The 23,951-nt window shown below is 33.1% G+C and overlaps 1 protein-coding gene across 12 annotated transcripts in view; it reads left to right on the forward strand.

Moving 5' to 3' along the window:
• Positions 1-23,951, forward strand: part of LOC143244985 (cell adhesion molecule Dscam1-like) — a 132,662-nt gene that overhangs the window by 94,197 nt on the left and 14,514 nt on the right. For all 12 annotated transcript variants that reach the window (XM_076490649.1, XM_076490658.1, XM_076490657.1 and 9 more), the window contains exons 17-28: positions 1,044-1,114; positions 1,824-2,067; positions 2,656-2,802; positions 4,437-4,595; positions 5,816-5,955; positions 6,991-7,144; positions 9,695-9,809; positions 11,649-11,806; positions 12,579-12,677; positions 15,257-15,442; positions 20,514-20,798; positions 22,760-22,912. In XM_076490649.1, coding sequence (XP_076346764.1) covers positions 1,044-1,114; positions 1,824-2,067; positions 2,656-2,802; positions 4,437-4,595; positions 5,816-5,955; positions 6,991-7,144; positions 9,695-9,809; positions 11,649-11,806; positions 12,579-12,677; positions 15,257-15,442; positions 20,514-20,798; positions 22,760-22,912 — 1,911 coding nt within the window. The remainder of the gene's footprint in view (positions 1-1,043; positions 1,115-1,823; positions 2,068-2,655; positions 2,803-4,436; positions 4,596-5,815; positions 5,956-6,990; positions 7,145-9,694; positions 9,810-11,648; positions 11,807-12,578; positions 12,678-15,256; positions 15,443-20,513; positions 20,799-22,759; positions 22,913-23,951) is intronic.

The raw sequence follows: 23,951 nt of genomic DNA on the forward strand, positions 1-23,951 counted from the left end.
CACACGCATACGTATGTATATATACACGGCATTAATACACACGCTCATACGAATGTATATATACACGGTACACACTAAAACACAAAGTTATCATTAATACACACACTCATACGCAAGTATACATACACGGCATAAAAACAAATACTCATGCTTATGTATATATAGACGGTACACACTAAAACACAGTTATCATTAATACCCACACTAATACGCATGTATACACACACGGCATTAATACACACACACATGCGTATCTATATATGGACGGTACACACTAAAATACAAAGTTATCATTAATACCCACACTCATACGCATGTATACATACACGGCATTAATACACACACTCATGCTTATGTATATATAGACGGTACACACTAAAACACAGTTATCATTAATACCCACACTAATACGCATGTATACACACACGGCATTAATACACACACACATGCGTATCTATATATGGACGGTACACACTAAAATACAAAGTTATCATTAATACCCACACTCATACGCATGTATACATACACGGCATTAATACACACACTCATACGCATATATACACGGCATTAATACACACACTCATACGCATGTATACATACTCGGCATTAATACACACATTCATACGCATGTATACATACACGGCATTAATACACACACTCATGCGTATGTATACATACACGGCATTAATACACACACTCATACGTATGTTTTTATGCACGGCATTAATACACACATACGCATATATACATACATAGTACACACTAAAACACAAATTTATTTTATTTTGTTTTTTGTCGTATACCAGGCCATGTAAAAATGTATTATCTATTTTAAAAAATTAAAATTCTAAAGTTGTGGATGTATCTGGAATTTAATAAATAATCAGTTTTCCTTTGTAAAAGTAAAGAAATATTACATTGGTTAATCCTGCGAAGTAATATGAAATTTTATAAACTTAGCCTAGTTTAATTTGTAAGATCTAACTGGGGTTTCGAAAGGGTTTTGTCATATTAAGATTTTAGTGTTTTTTTTCATGTTTTAGTACCCGAAAGTCCCCCTGGTGATATTCGAGTGGAAGCTTTTAAACCACAGTCTTTACATGTGTCATGGAAGGTAAGTAAAGCAAGATAATAAAAAGTAAAAACAATTATTGACCAAAACATTAAAGTTGTTTTCTTTCTATACTTATGGTTTTATTCAAAACTGTAATTGAACATTTCTAAGCAGTATTTGTTGATCACGATTGTTTGACGTTAAGCAAAGATTCATCATCTGTGGTGTACTGATGAAGCTCTATCGAAGTTCAAGAAAAATCAGAGAATGAAATATATGTCTAAACCAGAGTGAATCATTTAAATACGAAAACAAAGTTGTGAAACAGTAGTAGCATGAGATGTAAGTTTGTTTCACTATTAGTCCTTTAAACAGCTGTTTTTAACAATTTTTTCCACACAAGGCTGTTTTATTCAAAACAACTTTTATATTGTATTAAAACTAAATTTGTGTAATTAATGCTCAGTAATTTAGTGCGAAGTTAATTTTATATTTAACTGTTAAGTTGTCAATAATATTATATTTAAGTAAAACTGTTAAAATTTTAATTATGTTACATTTAAGCGATACTGTTAAGTTGTTAATTATGTTAATTTAAGTTAAACTGTTAAGTTTATATCTAATATTTTTTAAATATGAGGATAATTTGACTGATTTTTTATTCTTGAGTTTTAAAGTTGATTTGTTTTAATGTAAATACTTCTGTTTTATTATACTTGAAGTTAAACTCTTTCTCATCGGATGTCTATTTGATTTATTCTCTTATTAGCCTCTAGCAGAAGAGTTGAGCAATGGAATTATCCAGGGTTATTACATAGGGTACAAAATAATGAACAGTACAGACTCTTTCCAGTACAAAACTGTGAAAAATGAATCTTTAAAGAGGTATCGAGTGGAATGTGAACTCTACGGGCTTAAAAAATATACTTCTTACACCGTTGTCGTTCAGGCTTTTAACAGGAAAGGTGCAGGGCCACGATCTGACCCCGTAATCGGTAGAACTAGAGAAGATGGTAATAGATACGTTCTTTCTGTTTCTTCTGTGTTTAAGTGAATACTCACATCTTAAATGTTTGATGGTTTTTTTAATGGCAGAAGTAATATATAAATTAAGACAATTTTTAAAGATCAGTAAGGCAAAGAACTAATCTTGCGTTTCTCCTCTATCGGATGACAACATGGCGTTTAAACACTTTGATAGAAATAGTCCTAACAAATGTCACGTGCTGTTAGTTTCCAGGATGTTAGTCTTGAGGTTTGTTTAACCGATTTTTTAATTATTTAATTGAAAGATCTTTTATTAAGTGAGCGTAGATTTCATTTGCTGGACTATTATATTTACAACGTCATTCAGAAATTTAAAAATGTGACTAGGATATCCTAATTGTGGAGATATTTGGAATATATCTTTTCAACAAATTATCGTGTTTTTTCTACTTTAATTTAAGCCTAAACAAAACAATTAGGCTTTATAACGTTAAATCATAGTTTAATGTTTTTAACTCTTACCACTTATAATATTAAATGTTAGTTAAAGCTATCGTATTTACATTTCACAAATTATCATTTCGTTAATAATAAAAAAAAAAAATTATTTTTAGTCCCTAGTCTTCCACCTCAGCAACCTAACTGCACACCACTGACCTCACAGAGTATCAAAGTCACGTGGCTGTCACCTCCACCTAAATCACTTAACGGCATTTTAAAAGGGTACAAAGTAAAGTTTGGACGAAACAACGAACTTGCGGGTAAGTTATAGTTGTTTTACCCAAGAATGTTGTACACAATCTTAGAGTGTAGTTGAACAGGTGGAATATTTCGATATAATTAAGTTCTAACGTTAACAGCAACCTGATATTCATGTACACAAGGTTTTTCTTCTTCCTTTTCAGTGATCTGAGACTTTAATTTTTTTCCTTTAGAATTTTGTTTGAATCTTAGAGAAAGGCGATTCTTATGGCAATTAAAAAAATTGAAAAGTCCAAATCTTACAATGCTTGAGTTTTGTATGTATACTATGCTGTCTAAATTTCAGTAGATTCGAAAACAAATGATAAAGTATCCCATCTCAGTATCTGAGAAAGTTTCTACTGTTGAAATATTACTGAATTTTATTCTTACTGGTACTAAACAATTAGGCCTACTATGGTTAGATGGTTAGGGTGCTCCATTTGTAATCTGAGGGTTGCGGGTTTGAATCTCGGTCACACTAAACATAGTCGTCATTTCAGTCGTGGGGGTTTTATAAAGGGACGGTCAATTCCACTATTCGTTGGTAAAAGAGTAGCCCAAGAGTGGACCGTTGGTGGTGATGAATAACTGCTTTCCTTCTAGTCTTACGCTGCTAAATTAAGAACGGCTAGCGCAGATAGCCCTCGTGTAGCTTTGCGCGAAATTCAAAATAAATAAAACTAAGAAGTTCTCTGGAGAAACAGAAATAGATATTTTCCTTTTCACCCTTAAAACTACTTTACATAAAGTAAAAGTGCTTTACATTTAAAACTACTGAAATAAAAATGAAAGATTTTGTCTTTATTATGAATTTTTGTCTAATAGAAATCTTAAATTACTTAAGATTGTTCACTTACAACTGAATAATGACTTTTTTATAGCTGCATCATTATAGTTTTGTTAAAGTAGAATGAATGATATAAACGTGATTTAAGTTTCATTTTTGAAGAGTATTTTGCTAAAATGTACGAACTTTTCACAATAATACATCAGCTAGCTCACCTCACACACACCAAGTTTCATGGTCTCAGGTTACTGAATAAAATTGAGAATTGGTAACATATGGTTTACCAAGATGTCAAAAGACGTGCATACAATTTAAACTCAAGTTTTATTTTTACAATCCAAGTACATTTTACAGGTGGTAATTGAATTATGATTGTTACAAAAAATTATCAAATTTTTATGTAAAGAAATGATACGCTTACACCATGAAACTACATAAACTTGGGAACCAGAGCATTAATAGTGATTTCATTTTCAATTTTGTTCGAGCCACAGAATTAAAGACAATTTGATTGTTGTTTTGTTTGGCAATTTACAGAATAAGCCGTCATCTATATTGTTTCATGGTTTTGATATTCGTTTTGTCGAATGTAAAAAGTATCGTTTCACTTTGTAAAGTCGTTAAGATCTTTACTATTTATTTTGAACGTAATGAATTACATATTAGAAAGATATGAGGTCTAACATAATAACGTTTACATTTTGAATGTCACATGTCAAAGAAATGAATACATCTTTGCTAGTAATGATAATTTTACGAAATATTTTTTTTAATCTCAGAGACCCGTACGAAATGTGATCACCGGTAACAACAAAATATAAAATGGTTATTTTATCAGTGCCGATTTATTTTTCTCCTTCCTAGAACCACATACGCAGGACGTGACCGTCGATAGTGACAGATTAATGGTTATTTTACGAGGGCTCGAGAAGTTCAGCAATTACACTTTAACAATTCTAGCTTTTACCAGAGAAGGTGATGGCAAACCCAGCGATCCATTCTTCTGTAGGACTTTAGGAGATGGTAGGAATCGAATTTTGTTGTACTAAAACAACACAGTAGTTGGATTTAGATCGTATAAGGTAAACAAAGTAATATAACTACATAGATGGACGTGAACTTTTTTACTCAGCGTTATTTGGTTTGATCACTGAAAAATTCTATCCATCTAAAATGTCTTTTTTGTTGTTGATTTGTATGTTTGGATATATTTATTTCTTTTTCTAATGTATTTATATACAAACAGTGCCAAGTTTGTTTTTAGATACATGATAAAAACAAAAGGTACATGCTTTTTAATGTTTCATTACTTACCTCAAAGTGGTAAACTTTTAGAAGATTTCCGTTCTACATGGTAGTACAAAGTTTTTTGTGATTAATATTATAGGTTGTTTTGAAAGCTAAAAACAGTTGTATTGTGTGTTGTGTGTCTAAGGCACTTCTCTAGAGAGGCATATATGTACTAATGGCGGCGCTTCAGAAGGGCACATATATATATCAATGACAATACTCTAGAAGGAGACATATATATGTGCCAATATAGTGCTCTAGGTGTGTTTGTGTATGTACAAATGACATTGCTTCAGAAGGAGACGTGTATCAATGGCATTGCACTAGATGGATACATATATGTACCAAATAAGAGCAGTCAAGCAGGAGACATATATGTGCTCATCACAATTAAAGCTGAGGAAGAAATATTACAATATGTGCTTTAACTCACTAAATTTAGAATCTCAACTTTGTGGTACTTTTGAATATCACGTTGTGAACCTTACATGAAATTCAGAGCACATTTCACGCTATGTTTTCAACTTGTTTTTGTTTGTCTTGCTCTTTATTTAAAAAATACGCTTTGAATGCTCCAGTATTGTTACTTTCACTCAGTTAAATTAACTGATTTGTTTGGAAAAGTAAAGATTTGTATTCTATGACATTTCCACTACACATGATGAAATAACAAAGACATATAAAACCCATATCTTTAAAATGTTCTGATAAGCTGAACTGGGCCAGCACTTGTCACAGGAATAGGTGAAGTGCTTCGTTCTTTAAAAGGAAAGTAAGAAACTTAAACACTTTTAGGAAAGCAGTCACAGCTTCATTTTTTTAATATTACGCGTTCGTGTTTTGGATGGCTATTAAACTGGTAATAATGCATTAATTACAAAATAAATAATAACTGAAAATTGATTAATAAATTAGAACACATGTTCATAACTCAAATCTGTTGTGCATTTAAGTTCCTAGTCCACCAGCCGACATTAAAGCCATACCAATGTTATCAGACGCCATACTGGTTAGCTGGCGACCTCCCTCGAAACCAAATGGTATTGTTCAAAAATATACACTGCACCAACGGTCGTCCACTGGAGTTACCAAGGTAACATTATCTTTCATAATTCCAAACATGTCTTTCCATTCGTTCTAGTTAAAAGTATTAATGATGCACAGGTTGATAATTATTGTTTCACCTTCTGTTTAATACTTTGAAATTCTGAGTGGCATAATGTGGAAACCTATTTTTTCATAACACTAGTTGTCTTAAAGCCTTATTTGAGGGAAAGAGAATCAAATTCCTTTTAATAAATTTAAAATTCTTTGTTTCAACTTAAGGACAAACCCAGCGTTGATATGTCAGTATATAACTTTGCGTTGAGATGACAAACCTGTTTTAAATATGATGGTAGTTTTGCAGAAGTGTTGCACATTAATTAATCACGTTTTTAGTTACTTCAAATTGTTTGACTATTTTCATATAGCACTCCAAACAAAACTTTATGTTTGTTCTATGACCTAGCCAACTTAACCTTCGTAGTTTGTGAACAAATCTCGCTTACATTTTACTTTTATTTGTGTTTTTAATAAAGTAAAGTTTTCATAAATCTCTCTCCAAAAGTTACGGCGCAATATGGTTTTATGAAGATCTATAAGTAAAATTATTGCTATTTTACTTGTCAGTGGATTCTTAAAGAAATATTTAACTTCATGATTGACAAATGATTTTAACCTCGATAAAAAATAAACAATCATAAGGAGAGGATTAAGTCTGAATCAGTAAAATACCAAAGTCAATAAAAAATGCCTAAATGCCAAGAGGTTTTCCTTATTACACTTCATTGCATTCTGTATGCATTTTGAGGTGCTAATAAATGTTAAATTATGAAACCTTCTAAAACATAGATATCACGATGCGAATCTATGAGTTTTTTGTCTAAGTATTTACAGTGAAAAATATTTTTGAAATTTATCGATGTTTTCCATCATTTACTGAGAAAGAAAAAGAAATGTATATTTCTCCTAAAAAGAAAAATTCTATTTAAAGTAAACCTGGTATACTGTGTTTAAAAAGTAGTGTTCTATTGTGTAATGAATTTAAGAATTGGCAATATTGTCTAAAGCAATTAGGTTGTTTCAGAACACAGTGAAAATAACGGTTCCCTCCACCCAGCGATACTACGAAGCACACAAGTTGCCCCAAAACAGGCGCTTTGAATTTTGGGTAACAGCGTCCACGGAGCATGGAGAGAGCAAAGCTACTAGAGTTTTGTCACAGACCACTTCGACCTCAGGTATGTGACTTCTGTTTGTATTTTTCCCTTATTGCGCATAAGATGATGTATAGTAAATAATATTGTAGGATGTAACATCTTATATAGAACCTAAAATTTTGAAGCGTCCTTACTAGTATCAGTGATATTGTGGTGAAATATACTAATATATATAATAATATCACGTGATATTTCTGTGCTAATAAAATATCATTGACATCGAGATCACCCCCGCTAGTACAGTGACATGTCTACGGATTTACAACGCTAAAATCAGGGGTTCGATTCCCCGCGGTGGGTTTTCAGCAGACAGCCTGATGTGGCTTTCCTATAAGAAAAACACACGCACACACTGACATCGAGCGAATTTATTTTCTACTTGATTCTTCGAAGACGACATGAAACATTGATTAGACTTTTACTTTCTCTGTTGCTTTTGTTATTAGATCATGTCTAATGCTTGTTTTTTGTTCTCTTTTTTAATTTGAATTAGATTATAGTATGACTCCATTTTCCTAGCGAATCAGAGTCGTTTTAGAAAGCTTTTACTTCGTTTTTTTTATTCTTGGCCCCCCAGTGGCTCAGTGGTGTGTCTGCGGACTTACAACGCTAAAAACCGGGTTTCGATACCCGTGGTGGGCAGAGCACAAATAGCCCATTGTGTGGCTTTGTGCTTAATTCAAAACAACAACAAGTTTATTTTGGGGAAAATTTTTCTTTTAAGAGGCTTTCCTGTGAATGGTCTGTTTTCTTTTGGTTGCTGTTTATTGCAGTGTGCTTATTTTTACCAATGTATTAATGTTTCCTTTCTATTTTTCTGTTTATGGCACGGACACATATTATTTTCTACTACTTAACTTAGTGTCAAGTTGTATTGTTTTTGTTTCTGATATATTTTATGTTTTTTTACCTTTTTCAATGCGTTTCCTTATTTCCACAAGATAACTTTTCCCACATTCTCAGGTTATCTTTTAGACCCTATTACTTTCTTTCCTCTTTCTTTTACCAGTATGTTTGTTGAAAGTATTGTTAATATTATAGACCATTTAAAAAAGCGATCTTAGGTTGGTTTTGTAACATATCAACTGTAGAGATTACTGATCGCTGAGTAAAAACGGAATGGTAATGAATTTTGGGTTTCTGTGTCATCCGTTTTTGTTTTTTTTTTCCTACAGCGCGGGTTGACCATATGGTAGAACTCTGAATTTTGGATCTGGTAAGCCAGGTTCGAATCCTTACAATATCACAAAATATTTCCCACACTTCAAGATTAACTCAGAATTAACTCAACCCCTAACGTGTATGGTTGGTGTTAGGATGCTGTTGACTGGCTTTCTTCCTTCTAGTCAGTAGTCCAGAATTAAGAACGATAGTGACAGATACTTTCGTAGACAAATTCTCTTTTTTCAATTTCCATTGTTTTTAATTTTAGATTTTTTTCAGAAAATCAGTTGGTCCAACTGTTTTTTTTCCGTAATGTGTAATAGGATTCTAAAGAATTGTATGTATATATCGTCACTCGTTTTGATTCTCTAAACAGAAGTTTTTAAGCTGTTATCTAGTGTTTTTTGGAAATTTTCCAAGAAGAGTTCTATTATTTTCTTTTTGAAAGACAGAACTTATGTTTTTATCCCCCAGTGGGATAGCAGTATGTCTGGGGGCTTACACGTCAGAAAGCGGGTTTCGATACGAGTAGTCCATTGTATAGTTTGTGTTTTACTTGAAACAAACAAACACAATTTATATTTTTATTACCGTTGTTTAGTGCTATTAGAAAACCGTAAACTTCTGATTTGTTCTAAATTGTTAAAGACGTATTTTAAGTGATTAAGATACAATTTCCAAAGGTTCTTCTACAGATTTTAGTCACATATTCGCTATAATAGATATGGGGTATCCAACAGGGAGATCATATTTCTGTTGGTGAATCTTTTTATCCTGTATGAAGATCGTATTTTCTCAACACAATTGAACCTTTTTTAAAATCTCTTCTATGAAAAAGGGATTTTGTTTTGGTTTTGGTAATTTTGCATTCATTTTTCTATAATTTTGTCAAAGGAAAATTTCTAGAGTACTGCTGAATAGTGATTAAATGTCACATTTCTAGTGCCTATCTTATTTTTTAACATTAAACGTTATTAGTTATTTTAAAAGTTCAGTGGTGGGACGTCATACGGAGAGGTTCCTATTATGAAACACTTGGTTGTGGACAACCAGATAACCAAATTCATTTGGTCCATTCCGTAAATTAATATGGTATTTTCAAATGATATGAAAAATGTCTATACGCTCAGTATACTAACCATTTTAGATTTATTATTAGATTGTTGGTTAGTAATCGCAAAGTTCAAAGCAAAATCGGCCATGGAAACGCACACTGTATAAAAAAAGTAATATAATTTAAGTCTAAAAGGCCGTCTTGTACAAGTTTATACAACGTTGTTTTTCCTTAGCATATTCATTGAAATTGCTTCATTATTGTAAAGAATTTGGTTCATAATTTCATATATTGTTGTTTTCCCATTGGGATTGGTTTTCATTGTTGTAATGAACCTTATTCATACTTTTTAGTTCCTGCGCGTATTACTTCTTTTTCTGAAAACCTCTTGGTAACAAAAGGATCAAGCGTGGAACTTCCTTGTCGATCGGTCGGAATTCCAAGTCCTCACCGGAAGTGGAGTTTCAGGTAAATTATAGTGACAGCATAAAATGCTACTAAGATAAACAAAATTATTTGAGTACACAAAAATCTATATATGTAAAAAAAGACTGGTATGGATAGAGAAAGCAATATGTAGAGGAGCGAACATCGTTTCGACCTTCTTCGGTCATCGTCAGGTTCACAAAGAAAGAAAGAGGTAACTGATCGATAGCTGACCACATGTTTGAAGGCGGCTGTGAAATTGAGTGTGGGAATGTAGAGGGCGTGTTTAGATGTTGGATTATATTTATTAATATATGTATAAAGGTGTTCCTTTGTATTGGTTTATTTTGAGCTTGAGTTGTTGTATAAGTGAGGCTTCTTTAATTTTGCGTTTGTTTATATTTGTTTCTTTATTTAGTATTTGAGTGTTTTCTATGGTTATGATGTGTTTATTTGATTTGCAGTGTTCGAAAACGTGTGAAGGTGACTTTTTGTGTTTTGTGAATCTGCTTTCCATTTTTCTACTTGTTTCTCCAATATAAAAGTCGTGGCAGTTATCACATTGTAATTTATAAGTAATGTTGGTGTGGTGTTTGTCAGTATACTTTTTACATAGTATAGACCTTAGTTTTGTGTCTGGTTTTTGAATAAAATTAGTATTAACTGGAATGTCATATTTTGTTGCTAGTTTTTGCCAAATGTTGGTTATTTTTCTGCTGATGTCAGGAATACGGTATGCAACAGTATATGGTTTCATGATTTTATAAATCGTGGGGCATATTTACTTTTGTTAGTTGGTTTTGCTTTTTGTGTGCGTATAATGTTTTCTACGGTTTGTGGAGGAAACTTATTGATGTTGATAAAGTATTGTTTTATTTTGTCTAATTCGTCGTTAATTTTATCTGGTGAGCATAGTTTTATGGCTGTGTTTATTTGGTTTCTTAGTATGTTGAGTTTTTGTTTCGTTTCATGTGCTAAGTACCAAGGAATGTACAGTCCAGTATGGGTGATTTTTCGATGGATTTCTGTTTTAAACTGTGTATCGGTTCTTGTAACTTTGAGGTTAAGAAATGATATTTGATTGCTTTCTTCGTGTTCACATGTGACGTTAATGTTGGGATGTATAGAGTTAATGTGATTGAAAAATTTAAGTGTGTGTTCTATAGATGTCAATCCCGCAATCGTGTCGTCAACATATCTGTACCAGTGTAGTGGCGAATGTAATGCTGTGTTAATTGCTTGTTTCAACTTGTGTCATAAAAATGTTAGCTAGAATTGGCGATACTGGATTGCCCATGCTAAGGCCATTTGTTTGTATATAGTTGTGGTTGTTGAAACTATATTAATAAATATAATCCAGCATCTAAACACGCCCTCTACATTCCTACACTTAATTACACAGCCGCCTTCAACCATGTGGTCGGCTATCGGTCAGTTACCTCTTTCTTTATTTGTGAACCTGACAATGACCGAAGAAGGTCGAAACGATGTTCGCTCCTCTACATATTGCTTTCTATACCCATATCAGCCTTTTTTTACATATACAATTTTCGCTACAAGTGGGTTTTCTCCTCATCACGGACAAAAAAATCTATTGTTCGTTACATACTATTGATAAAGGCAAGATGGTGAATGATGTGTATATTACTCAAAATCTTACCATCTGTTATTTGCAGGTGAAATCTTTCATTCGTACTTAAACACCCTGTTTAATGTGTTGCTTTAAAGATGGAGAAATATTGAGTGTTTTATCGTTTAAACTGGATCTTTACTACGAAAAATTATTATTAAATTTGGTTTATCGTGATATTTTATATCTCATTCTCATATTTTTCTTCGAAGAATAATAAAACTGCAAAATATTTATATGTTATTTTTTAGAGGCCAGCCAATCGTGGAACGAGGTAGCAGAGTTCGTGTTCTATTAAATGGTTCTTTGTACATTCCACACGTTCAAGATGGCGACGCTGGTAACTACACGTGCCATGTGCAAAACAATTATGGAGCAGACGAGATAGGTTCCAGTATTATCGTTAGAGGTAAGTTTAAATAATGTATAATAATAAAATAACTTGTCTGTCTGTGTGTGACCGCCATAACTCCAAGAGGAAAGGATCTAGAAACCTGAAATTTTGCATCCATATTAAGTGGGCCCTGATAGTGTGCAATTGAGTATTACTGTTTATCTACGTACGTGCCCGCATGCGCGTACGTGTCATTTTATGTGAAAACGACATAGGTAAATAACCTAGAAACCTAAACTTTTACATACTTTCTAAGTGGACCCTGAGGGTGTGTTTCTGAGTGTTATAAATTATTTATGTGTATGCATACACGCATCTCTTTAATGAGGCAAGCTAGCGAAAAATCACATAGAAAATAAGTTGTTCTTTGTAATAGAAACTTTATATATACATATATAAAACAATGCGTTCCAACAATGGTTTCTATGTCATATTGCTTAGCAATGAAAATATATAGGTTATACTTTTATGCTAAAATGGGTTCAAATTAAACACAATACCAATGTAATAACCCTACTGAAGCCGGATACTTTCACTAGTAAGGATTAAAGAAGCCAATATTTATAATTTTTATTCAGTCGATAATTGGTACTATTGCTATAATCATATGTTTTCATCAATGTATGTTTACTAGTTTTATAAGAAAAAAGAAATTTTCAGAGATCTTGAAATTTGGAATAAATCTAAATATGTCAATTTCCTATTTGAAGAAGTAGTATTTGTTTAAGATATACATTTATGCTTGTACTTTAGTTTTAAAACTTTACTATTTGTTTTTCTTATGAAGGTGTATTTCAAGCTCCAAACCTAACAGTTATCGCTGCTACAACGTCAACACTACAAGTTAAATGGGAGACAGATACGCGTTATCATTACAACGTCAAAGGTAAAGAACTATCTTACGCTTCAAACCAGTTTCTCAGTGAAAACGTTTAAACATGTCTGTAAATAACGATAAAGGACATAATACTTTGTTTCAGTAATATAACTAATTATCTAATAGAATGGTCAGAATTGCGGGTTTTATTTTAAAGACATCACATTTTGTAGATGCCTAGATTCTAACCTACTTACCAATATTACATATAGAACCAATTGAAATGTTTCAAAATTGCAGCCATATGTTCTTGGGATCTTGACATTTTTTAATGTTCTGTTTGTAAATGCTATGTTAACCACTATTTTTGATTACAATTAGCACAAAAATAGACCATAAACTACTGATTAAAATATGATATTGTCAGGTTTTCATATCTTTCTTAAGTTACAGTAATTTCAAGATGGCTGCCACATATCTGAAGTACAATGATTATTATGAATTACTATTGAGAAATCTCCATATTTCGTGTAATTATTGCTCCAGAATCGCAAAGAGAGTAAATTGAACGCTACAATATATTATTTTGTCTCTTTAACTCTCTTAGGAAAATCTCAAAATCTCGCTTGTGACCCTATAGTTGTAATTATCTCCTGTATCTCCTATCCTTTATTTTTAACAAAAATTAAAAAAACTCTTTATTAATTCGAAACAGAGTTGTCTTTACGTGCAATATTTCAAGTGTAATTATACAATTCCGTGTTTTGTTCTCCCACTGCTTATTTGCGTTTACAATCTCTTTGGCATCTGCAAAACGATTTACAGAACACCTCTGTTCTTTTGATGCACTGAAGTAACGCTGCAACAGTTGGAGGAATTTCATCTGCTGATCTGTATTTGTTTATAAGGAGTTCTTACGGCCCTCTCTGAAACTTGTGTATATGTTTCCTCTGTCAAACATCAGTATCACATACCTTTCTAGTAAAGACGTCAACTCCTGCTTATCAACTTTGAATATAGTACATAATTAAACCATGTTAGTGTTAACCATTGCAATGTTCCAACAGATGAATCTAATTGAGTTCTAGATCGCACATGAAGTTGTTAAAGCACTTACGGTACCTCCCTGTATATACCATTTCATAATTATTTGGCCCAGAGGAAAGCAAGTTCTCTACTTGCAATTTATGTCTTTACTGGGTGTTACCATATATTTTCATTTGCAAGGAGAGGAAAAAACTGAATAGAAGCATAGAAAATACTTGAAGATATTACAACCATTTTGAAACTATGAGAAAGATCCCTAGGCAACAGACCAAAAAGCAGATGATGCTTTTATTAGAAAGGCAACTTATAGTGATGTGTGACAGATAAAACTCATTCATACATTTAAATGAGGTTCGCAAGAAACTCTTTACAAACGAAGTAGAGCCAATGGATACAATTCCACCAAGTGTTGCAACTTTTCTTCAACTCACGAAAAAGCTAAATACCAAGTTGGATACTGCTGGGGAGTGACATTGATGTCTTCTCCTCAGATGCCTTTTCCAGATGAATGGGAGGACCAACATAGAGCCTTTTTGGACCACACTTCCACAAGCTTTCGAATCATACCTCGAGCTTTTAAAGTGTGGTTACAAAATGGATAAGGGGTTTAGGGAGCACTGGAAATATTTGAAAGAAGAGATGTTGTACATACGATTATCCAAACGTTGAGTGGACTGTGATCATGAATAAGAATTGAAAGAACAAAATAAAATTACATTTGAAATATTATACATAAAGACAACTCTGTTTCTGAATAAAAAATTACTGTTTTTCAACTGTCGCAATGGGTAGTCATGTACTATGAATTTTGTTTTAAAAAGTAAGCGTTAAAAGACACAGGAGATAATTATTAAAAAGGCGCAAGTGAAATTCTGAGATTTTCGAAAAAGAGTCAAAAGTGGAAGAAAGATAAACTATAGCTTTCTCAGTTACTCTCTGTGCAGTAATGAAGAAAAGCAGTCACATGAAATATAAGTTGTGCTTACTAATTACAGATAATAACCATTATTTTCCATATCAGCAGTGGCCATATTGAAAGTATTGATATTTTAGAATAACAATAAAATATGTCAATATCAAATTTTAATCAATAATTCATGGCCAATTACTTATCATTTTTCATATTTTACTTTTATGTAATGAGGATTGAGTTGCATTGTTAGCTTAGTATATAAAATTATAATTAATCTCAATCCACTCAATTTGCCAAACCAAGTGAAATGTTATTAGAATTACGACCGAAAAAGTCGTAATAGCAAGGGTTCTCAACTTATGAATCAAGTAATAAATATATATTAAATTAATTATGCCAGTTATTGAGTTAATTTTAGGTTCTGATCTATGTATATTACCATTTCGATCAGAAGGTAATGATAATAACTCCATCGCTGTTAGAGTTGTACTTTAATATGCACGTGTGCGTCCTTATAAAGCTTTATTTTTTACCATGTAGTTCAGAAGTTAAAATTTATCTCGGTAATACCAAGGACGTAAAGTGAACACGATTATAAAAATTGTTACAATATATCAAATATTTTGTGGAAAATATGGCAATTACTACTACCTTCTGTTTATACCCAAACAAACTATTACTTTTTAAGGATATCTACTAAGCTACAGACGAGAATATGCCAGTTGGGAGGAGATAGAAATAACATCAGATAGAAAAACAGCAACAATAAAAAATCTAAAATGTGGAACAAGGTATCTTCTACGTATAGCAGCATTCAGTCACACCAGTACAGGAGAGTTCAGCAAGCCTATTTATGGTCAAACAGAAGGCAAATGTAAGACATAATAATTTATCTATCTGTTAGTCTGTCTACCTATCTATTTGTTTATCAGGTGTTCACAATTAATGTATCCTTCTTCTATGACTGAGGATGTTCTTTGTGGGGGCTCTAGTTACGAATTACTGATCTGTTTTACACTTTCCCTAAAGGAGGCTTGTTTGCAATACTCTGAGATTAATGTTGTTTTCGTGTGTTTTTTTTCCTACGTTTTTACATCTTTTCAAAAAACCATGAACCCTCATTCTTCACGTACTGTATAAAACGAACTTTACACGAATTACGTTCCCTTACAGCTTAGCTTATTGAACCTGATGTTGGTAAGGTATAACTTTTTTTTAATAACATAACATACTAGTCCCATCATTATATGTACTCGAACCTCGGTACTTTAAGGCAAGAACAAAGCGCTAAATTATCACGCTAATCTCTCAACCATAGAACTACTATTTTATTTTTATTATACTCTCCAACCTTCTGGACCCGGCATGGCCAGATGGTTTAGGCACTCGAATCCTAATCTGACGATCGCAGGTTCAGTTCCCAGTCACACCAAACATGCTCTATCTTTCAGCCGTGGGGGCGTTATAACATACGGTCAATCCCACTATTCGTTGGTAAAAGAGTAGCCCAAGAGTTGGCGGTGGGTGGTGATGGCTAGCTGCCTTTCCTCTTGTCTTACTCTGCTAATTTAGGGACAGCTGGCGCAGATAGCGATCGTGTAACTTTGCGCTAAATTCAAAATAAACCAAACCAACCTTCTCACAATATCTTGTTTCTTTTTGTTTACAAAACATTAACCTATGTCATGTTAATTATAACGTTCAGGCTACTGAGGATTAAAAAAATAACTTGAAAGAAAGAGTAGAAGATGTTATTGTGCATTAGGGTGATCATACGTACAAACTAAGTAAGCATCAATCCCTAACCATTTTACATACGTACAAACTAAGTGGACATCAACCCCTAATCATTTTACATACGTACAAACTAAGTGGACATCAATCCCTAACCATTTTACATACGTACAAACTAAGTGGACATCAACCCCTAATCATTTTACATACGTACAAACTAAGTGGACATCAACCCCTAATCATTTTACATACGTACAAACTAAGTGGACATCAACCCCTAATCATTTTACATACGTACAAACTAAGTGAACATCAACCCCTAACCATTTTACATACGTACAAACTAAGTGAACATCAACCCCTAATCATTTTACATACGTACAAACTAAGTGAACATCAACCCCTAATCATTTTACATACGTACAAACTAAGTGGACATCAACCCCTAATCATTTTACATACGTACAAACTAAGTGGACATCAACCCCTAATCATTTTACATACGTACAAACTAAGTGGACATCAACCCCTAATCATTTTACATACGTACAAACTAAGTGAACATCAACCCCTAACCATTTTACATACGTACAAACTAAGTGAACATCAACCCCTAATCATTTTACATACGTACAAACTAAGTGAACATCAACCCCTAATCATTTTACATGCGTACAAACTAAGTGAACATCAACCCCTAATCATTTTACATACGTACAAAGTAAGTGAACATCAACCCCTAATCATTTTACATACGTACAAATTAAGTGGGCATCAACCCTTAATCATTTTACATACGTACAAACTAAGTGAACATCAACCCTTAATCATTTTACATACGTACAAACTAAGTGAACATCAACCCTAATCATTTTACATACGTACAAACTAAGTGGGCATCAACCCTTAATCATTTTACATACGTACAAACTAAGTGGGCATCAACCCCTAATCATTTTACATACGTACAAACTAAGTGAACATCAACCTCTAATCATTTGTTTTCATTAACTGGATAATGTTACGCACGAAATTGTGTTTGTTGAATTTCGCCCAACGGCTGACAGGTATGTTTGATGTGATGGGAATTCGAACACCTCTTCCCCTCAGATTACACTATGTGACAACATTTTTACATTTTCTTGTTCCTGGACAGAAGGTTTTATTTTCCAATTGCTTATGCCTAAAGTAAATGGAAAAGACCTATTTTGCTCTTCAAACTTTACTTTTGTGACCTGGGAGACTATTTTTGGAGGCTGATACGTGAAAGTGATTTACAGTACAGTTGCAAATCTCAAAAAAAACTACTCTCTTCTAAACATTTTTCTATAACTTTAGTATAAATACATGTAAATCTTGATATGTTTTTCTTATTCAGATCTTATGCAAATGAAAATGTACAAATTTGCCCGTTTTTACACAGAAAATAGGTTAATTTTTAGATTTCATTATCCAGGTCACAAAATCAAAGTTTGAAGGGAATAATGGCTGTTTTCTGTACAACATAAGCAACTAAAAATAACACATACTATCCATGAACAACATTTGTGTTATATAGTGTTATTTAACGTTCCACACGAATCTGTTTAACTCTATATTCTTCTTGTAGTTAGAAAGGTAATTACATACCAGAAAATTTAGCTATAATAACATACGAGTAATAAGAAACCACTTTGATTTTGTCTATCTGACAAAAAAGGGAAAATTCGTCTTGCTTTTTCAATCTTTAAACATCATTTTAAACAAACAGTGAATAATATGGTCTCACCTCAGCTGTATATTCTATCAGTTAAAGCTTACAGGATGATTATTAAATAATACGGACTAACCCGAGCTGTTTACTTTATCAAGGGAAGAATTATGGGATGGTTATCTAATAATAATGACTCATACTAGCTGTTTACTTTATCAAGGGAAGCATTATGGGATGGTTATCTAATAATAATGACTCATACTAGCTGTATACTTTACCAAGGGAAGCATTATGGGATGGTTATTAAAACCATATGGCTTCCACTTTCGATATTACTAGCACTTCAGGCAAAAATATTTAAAACTTGAAAAAGAAAGCAGATGGGATTCTTTCGTATTTTGCTAAATGTTAAATGTTTTTACTACATATGTAATCTAACTTACAAATAACACTATGTAACACAGATTTTGTTCCTGGATAGTATGTGTTATTTCTTAATTGGTTATGTTGTAAAAGTACAGAAAAATGGCCATTATTTCCTTCAAACTTTCTTTTTGCGACCTGTATAATGAAATTTAGAAATTAACCTATTTTCTGTGTAAAAACTGGCAAATTTGCATATTTACGTTTACATGTAATGAATCAAGATTTACATGTATTTATACTAAAGTTATACAAAAATGGCAAAAATGTTTAGAAGTGACTAGTTTCTCGAGATTTGCGACTGTCATGTAAATCACTTTCACGTATCAGGCCCCAAATATAGTCTCCCATCATGTTTTCGTTATACGCTCCTTTGTAGCGGCGTTCAAAGTCCCGTATATCTTGGTGGAAGTTCTCGCCTTGCTCCTCTGAGTTTGTTCTTTTTGAAGTTATCAAGATGAGCGTCAAGGATATGGACTTTCAGGAACATCCTGCAGCCCATTTTGCCGTAGTTCTTCACCAGAGCCTCAACCAGTTCCACATAATTTTCGGCCTTGTGATTGCCAAAGAAGCCCTGAACCACTGCGACAAAATTGCCCCAAGCATTTTTTCTTCTTACTGAGCTTCTTGGGGAATTCTGTGCACTCCAGGATCTTCTTTATTTGTAGTTCAACGAAGACACCAACTTTGACCTTCGCCTCAAACAGTTTAGGGAAGAAGTCTCGAAGGTACTTGAAGGCTGCAGACTACTTATCAAGAGTTGTGACAAATTGTTTCATAAGACACAATTTTCTATGCAATGCTGGTAACAACACCTTCTGGAGGTCCACCAGTACCTCACACTTGACATTGCGCCTCCCCATAGAGTACTCGGCCCGTTGTGGCCAGTGCTTCCTGTTGTAGTGCGCTGCGGTGCCCCTGCTGTCCCAGAGATAAAGATAACAGGGAAACTTGGTAAAGCCTCCTTGTAGATCAATCAGGAATGTCACCATTTTGAAGTATCCGATAACCTCTCAACCATACTCATCATACTTCAAGGCTTCTAGCAAGGTCTTGACGCTGTTGTATTCCTCTTTGAAGTGCACTGAATGAGCCAGGAGAAGAGACAGATACTTATACCTGTTATGGAGCAGCACAGCTTTGAGACTTCTGGATGCATCTGGAGAATGTTTGCAGCTTCTTGATGCCATCTCTGATAAAATCAGATTGGTCTATGTGTTCACTTAAGGAGCTAGAACCTAATTGAAGTGGTGAATGGTGAGCCCCTGTATAAATATATATATTACTATGGCAAGTTCTAGAAAATTCTAAAAGGTTCTTGAAAGTTCTCGTAAGTTCTACAACATACTAGAGAGTTCTTGGAAATTCTTGTAAGTTTGGGAAAATGCTCTATCAGCTACTCAGCACTGAATATACCTGGAATGTTCTGGAAAATGGGTAAATTGAAAAATTTCATTACCCAGGTCGCAAAAGCAAAGTTTGAAGAGAAGAATAGGTCTTTTCTGTTTACTTTAGGCATAAGCAATTGGGAAATAACACGTTTTGCCCAGGAACAAGAAAAAGTAAAACTTTTGTTACATAATGTAATTCATTATAGAATCGCAATTTATGTTTTTGTCGGTAATGGTACGCGTACCATGGAAACTTGGATAGTTAAATAAAGGGATAAAGTAATGCAGTTGTTATTATATTATGTTATAGTATTAACATTTCTAACCCTTGTTGCGATGTGAAAGTTCCACTGTTTCTATTCTAATAGTTTCAGTGTTGTTATCTCGGGGCCGGACATGGCCAGGTGGTTGAGGCACTCGACTCGTAATCCGAGGGTCGCGGGTTCGAATCTCCGTCACATCAAATATGCTTGCCTTTCAGCCGTGGGGGTATTATAACGTAAAGGTCAATCCAACTATTCGTTGGCAAAAGAATAGCTTAAGATTTGGCGGTGGGAGGTGATGAATAGCTGTCTTCCCTGCTAAATTATGGAAGGCTAGCACAGATAGCTCTCATGTAGCTTTGCGCGAAATTAAAACAAACGAAACCAAATTTATCTATTATCACGTATTAAGCCTAACCTCAGATTTACTTGTATTTACAGCTCCACAAGCCCCGACCAAAACAGCTTTTATCAGAGCTAACTCCTCTTACCTTATTCTTCATAAGAATACTTGGAATGATGGACATTGCCCAATTAGATCTTTCATCGTTCGCTATAAACCTTTTTTTACTTCTGATTGGGCGTTAACGAACGACGATACCAGATCCCATCTGATAATTCGAAATCTTTCTCCCGGCACGTGGTATAAGGTATGGGTGACGTCACATAACGATGCTGGTTCAACAGTAGCAGAATATGAGGTTGCAACATTAAAACTTGATGGTGGTAAATATCGTTCACATCACAAATTTATATGATAAGAAAAATATTCGGTTTATCATTTCTGTATATAACACATAAATACCGCAAGTATTGGTAATTACTAATAATAATGTTCATACCTCAATGAAAAAAAAATAGAAAAAATTGAACACTTTTTAAAAAAGAATTTTGTGGGAAGTGTTACACGGAAAAAGTGTTTTGAATGTGCTAATATAAACTGTAATATTTATATATATCTGTATAAAAAGTGGTATCCTTTCTTGAAAAAAAGTAGTTTTAGGAACTTTAGTTTCTTAGTACTACTTAAAATTACATCAATACAGATATAATCAAACCATCACATGTAGTTCTATTTAAAGACGTGTTTTTTTTGTGAGGAGAGTATTTTTTAAAATTCTGATCTGTGGTGAAGAACTGTTTGTTGCACATTCCGTAGTTATATTTAAAATTCTGTTCTGTGGTAAAGAACTGTTTGTTGCACATTCCGTAGTTATATTTAAAATTCTGTTCTGTGGTAAAGAACTGTCTGTTGCACATACCGTAGTTATATTTAAAATTCTGTTCTGTGGTAAAGAACTGTCTGTTGCACATACCGTAGTTATATTTAAAATTCTGTTCTGTGGTAAAGAACTGTCTGTTGCACATTCCGTAGTTATATTTAAAATTCTGTTCTGTGGTAAAGAACTGTTTGTTGCACATACCGTAGTTATATTTAAAATTCTGTTCTGTGGTAAAGAACTGTTTGTTGCACATTCCGTAGTTATATTTAAAATTCTGTTCTGTGGTAAAGAACTGTCTGTTGCACATACCGTAGTTATATTTAAAATTCTGTTCTGTGGTAAAGAACTGTTTGTTGCACATACCGTAGTTATATTTAAAATTCTGTTCTGTGGTAAAGAACTGTTTGTTGCACATACCGTAGTTATATTTAAAATTCTGTTCTGTGGTAAAGAACTGTTTGTTGCACATACCGTAGTTATATTTAAAATTCTGTTCTGTGGTAAAGAACTGTCTGTTGCACATACCGTAGTGATTTTTTCTAATTGTCTGAATCTTGAATACTCAAAGTTTTTTGTGAATTTTTGTTTTTAGTGTCCTTCAGTAGATGGGACCACATTTTACATAATATTCCAATCACATGCATAGATACGTATATAAATGCTACGTATATTGTAGTAAGATTATTAGATTTTGTCAAAATTGGGTATAGTACCTTCGTGTTTGATATTAAAATCATAAGGTTTTCCCCGTATTTGTTTCTTAATTTTGCAATACTTTTTTTAGATAGTTTCTCTCGTATTACTGCTAAAACTGGAAAGTAAATTATTAGAGCTTAACTAAGAATTACAGGTAGATTTGAGAAGTGTTTTTAATATACCGTTTAAACACCAAAGTTGGTGAAAATTAGAAAGCAATACACCTAATATTTGTGATACAAAATCAGGTGAACTGAAGATATTTTTCTTTCATTTTTTACTGAATTTGTCAATTCTGAAGTCCAACCAGAGATATATAATAAAATAACAGTTTTGGTTTATTTTTATTTCCTATTAGTCGCTGTCAAATATACTTACCGTTGAATATCAAAACTCGTCAGTTAATCTAAACATTGAGACAAAAGTTTTCTGAAACGCTATTTATGTATGCAAAATAATACTTGAAAGTTAACGTCTAACACTGAAAGCTGAGGAGATATTACAAATTCATAGATCTGAGAGTTATTATAAAATGAGATAAAATGCAAATATTTCTTTCACATTCCTCATAATTCATTTATATTTATGAAGTGTTACGTCCTTATGAAATTTTAAGTACAGACAAGATTGAAATGTTAGTAATATTCAAATGTATTCTTTTCTTGTACTATTATCGGTATTTTCCTGGTAACTTTGAGTTTGAAAATTGAGAAAATCGTGCGATATGAGTAATTCCTCTTCACACACGAGTTATTTGTTGCGTTACAGCAACAGTTGCTCCACTGTCCTACGAAAGCAGTCAAGTCCCACCAAACCTTTGGAAAGACTTGAACATTATCATACCAATCGTTGCAGCTGTTGTGGCTTTGTCTGTTGTCATAGGTGTTGCTGTGTGTGTATGCCTCAAGAAACGTCAAGGCGGTAAGTCTTAGAATTATACTGTGGTTTCTATTCACCTACCCACGAAATGCCGAAAACACTTTCCTCATGCTTATCAGTAGGTTCAATAATTATTGAAAATCGATACTAAAGAACAGACACCGTGTTAATTTTTGAGAGACTAAAAATTTTGAGATTCTGTTTTGTTACATGGAAAATGAAAATGGTATTTTCAGCAATGATAGACTTGTTCAGTAAACGGGCCAGGCATGGCCAAACGTGTATATATGCGTGTATGTATGTATTGATTATGACAGTGGATACTGATTAACTTTTCTTCCGAAAATTAATTTCAAATAAATATTTTCTAAAAATTAATTATATTATATTAACAATGTTTATTCTTTTTCTAGTATTTCGCAAAGCAACATTTTTATAAGTTGTTTTTGATTCGTATTTTTAACTAGGTATATGATAAAGCCTTATAAATTGAACCATGTGAAAAATGTGGTTCTAGAAGAAATATTCCTACATGGTTAAATGTTTTAACCTGTGATTTGTTAATTGTAAAGGACACGTGCGCTAAAGTGTAACTTTTCTTTAAAAATGCTTACGAATGTTTGAGTAAATTTTTAATATCATTTTACTCAAGGTAAAAGGTATTAATAATAATTTATTGTAGCACCATTTATTGGGTTGGAGTGTGTGTGTGTGTGTGTGTGTGTTTTCTTATAGCAAAGCTACATTGGGCTATCTGCTGAGCCCACCGAGGGGAATCGAACCGCTGATTTTAGAGTTGTAAATTCCTAGATATACCACTGTACTAGCGGGGGGCTGTTGGGTTGGAAAGATATTTAAGTTGTTTTCCACAATACAGTCGTTGGTATATTATTTAATATCATATTATCCCTGACTAATCTATAATTATCCAAATATTGTAAGATTTAGATGTAAATATTATAGTAAATGTGTAAAAACTAAATAGAATAATAAAAAGATTATATCAAATCCCGACTTTGCTGAGAATTGAACGTGAGACTTCTACGTGATAGTCGACTGATATGATCACTATAACACCTAA

This window comes from Tachypleus tridentatus, chromosome 2, assembly GCF_004210375.1.
Source record: "Tachypleus tridentatus isolate NWPU-2018 chromosome 2, ASM421037v1, whole genome shotgun sequence".
Lineage (NCBI taxonomy): Eukaryota > Metazoa > Arthropoda > Merostomata > Xiphosura > Limulidae > Tachypleus > Tachypleus tridentatus.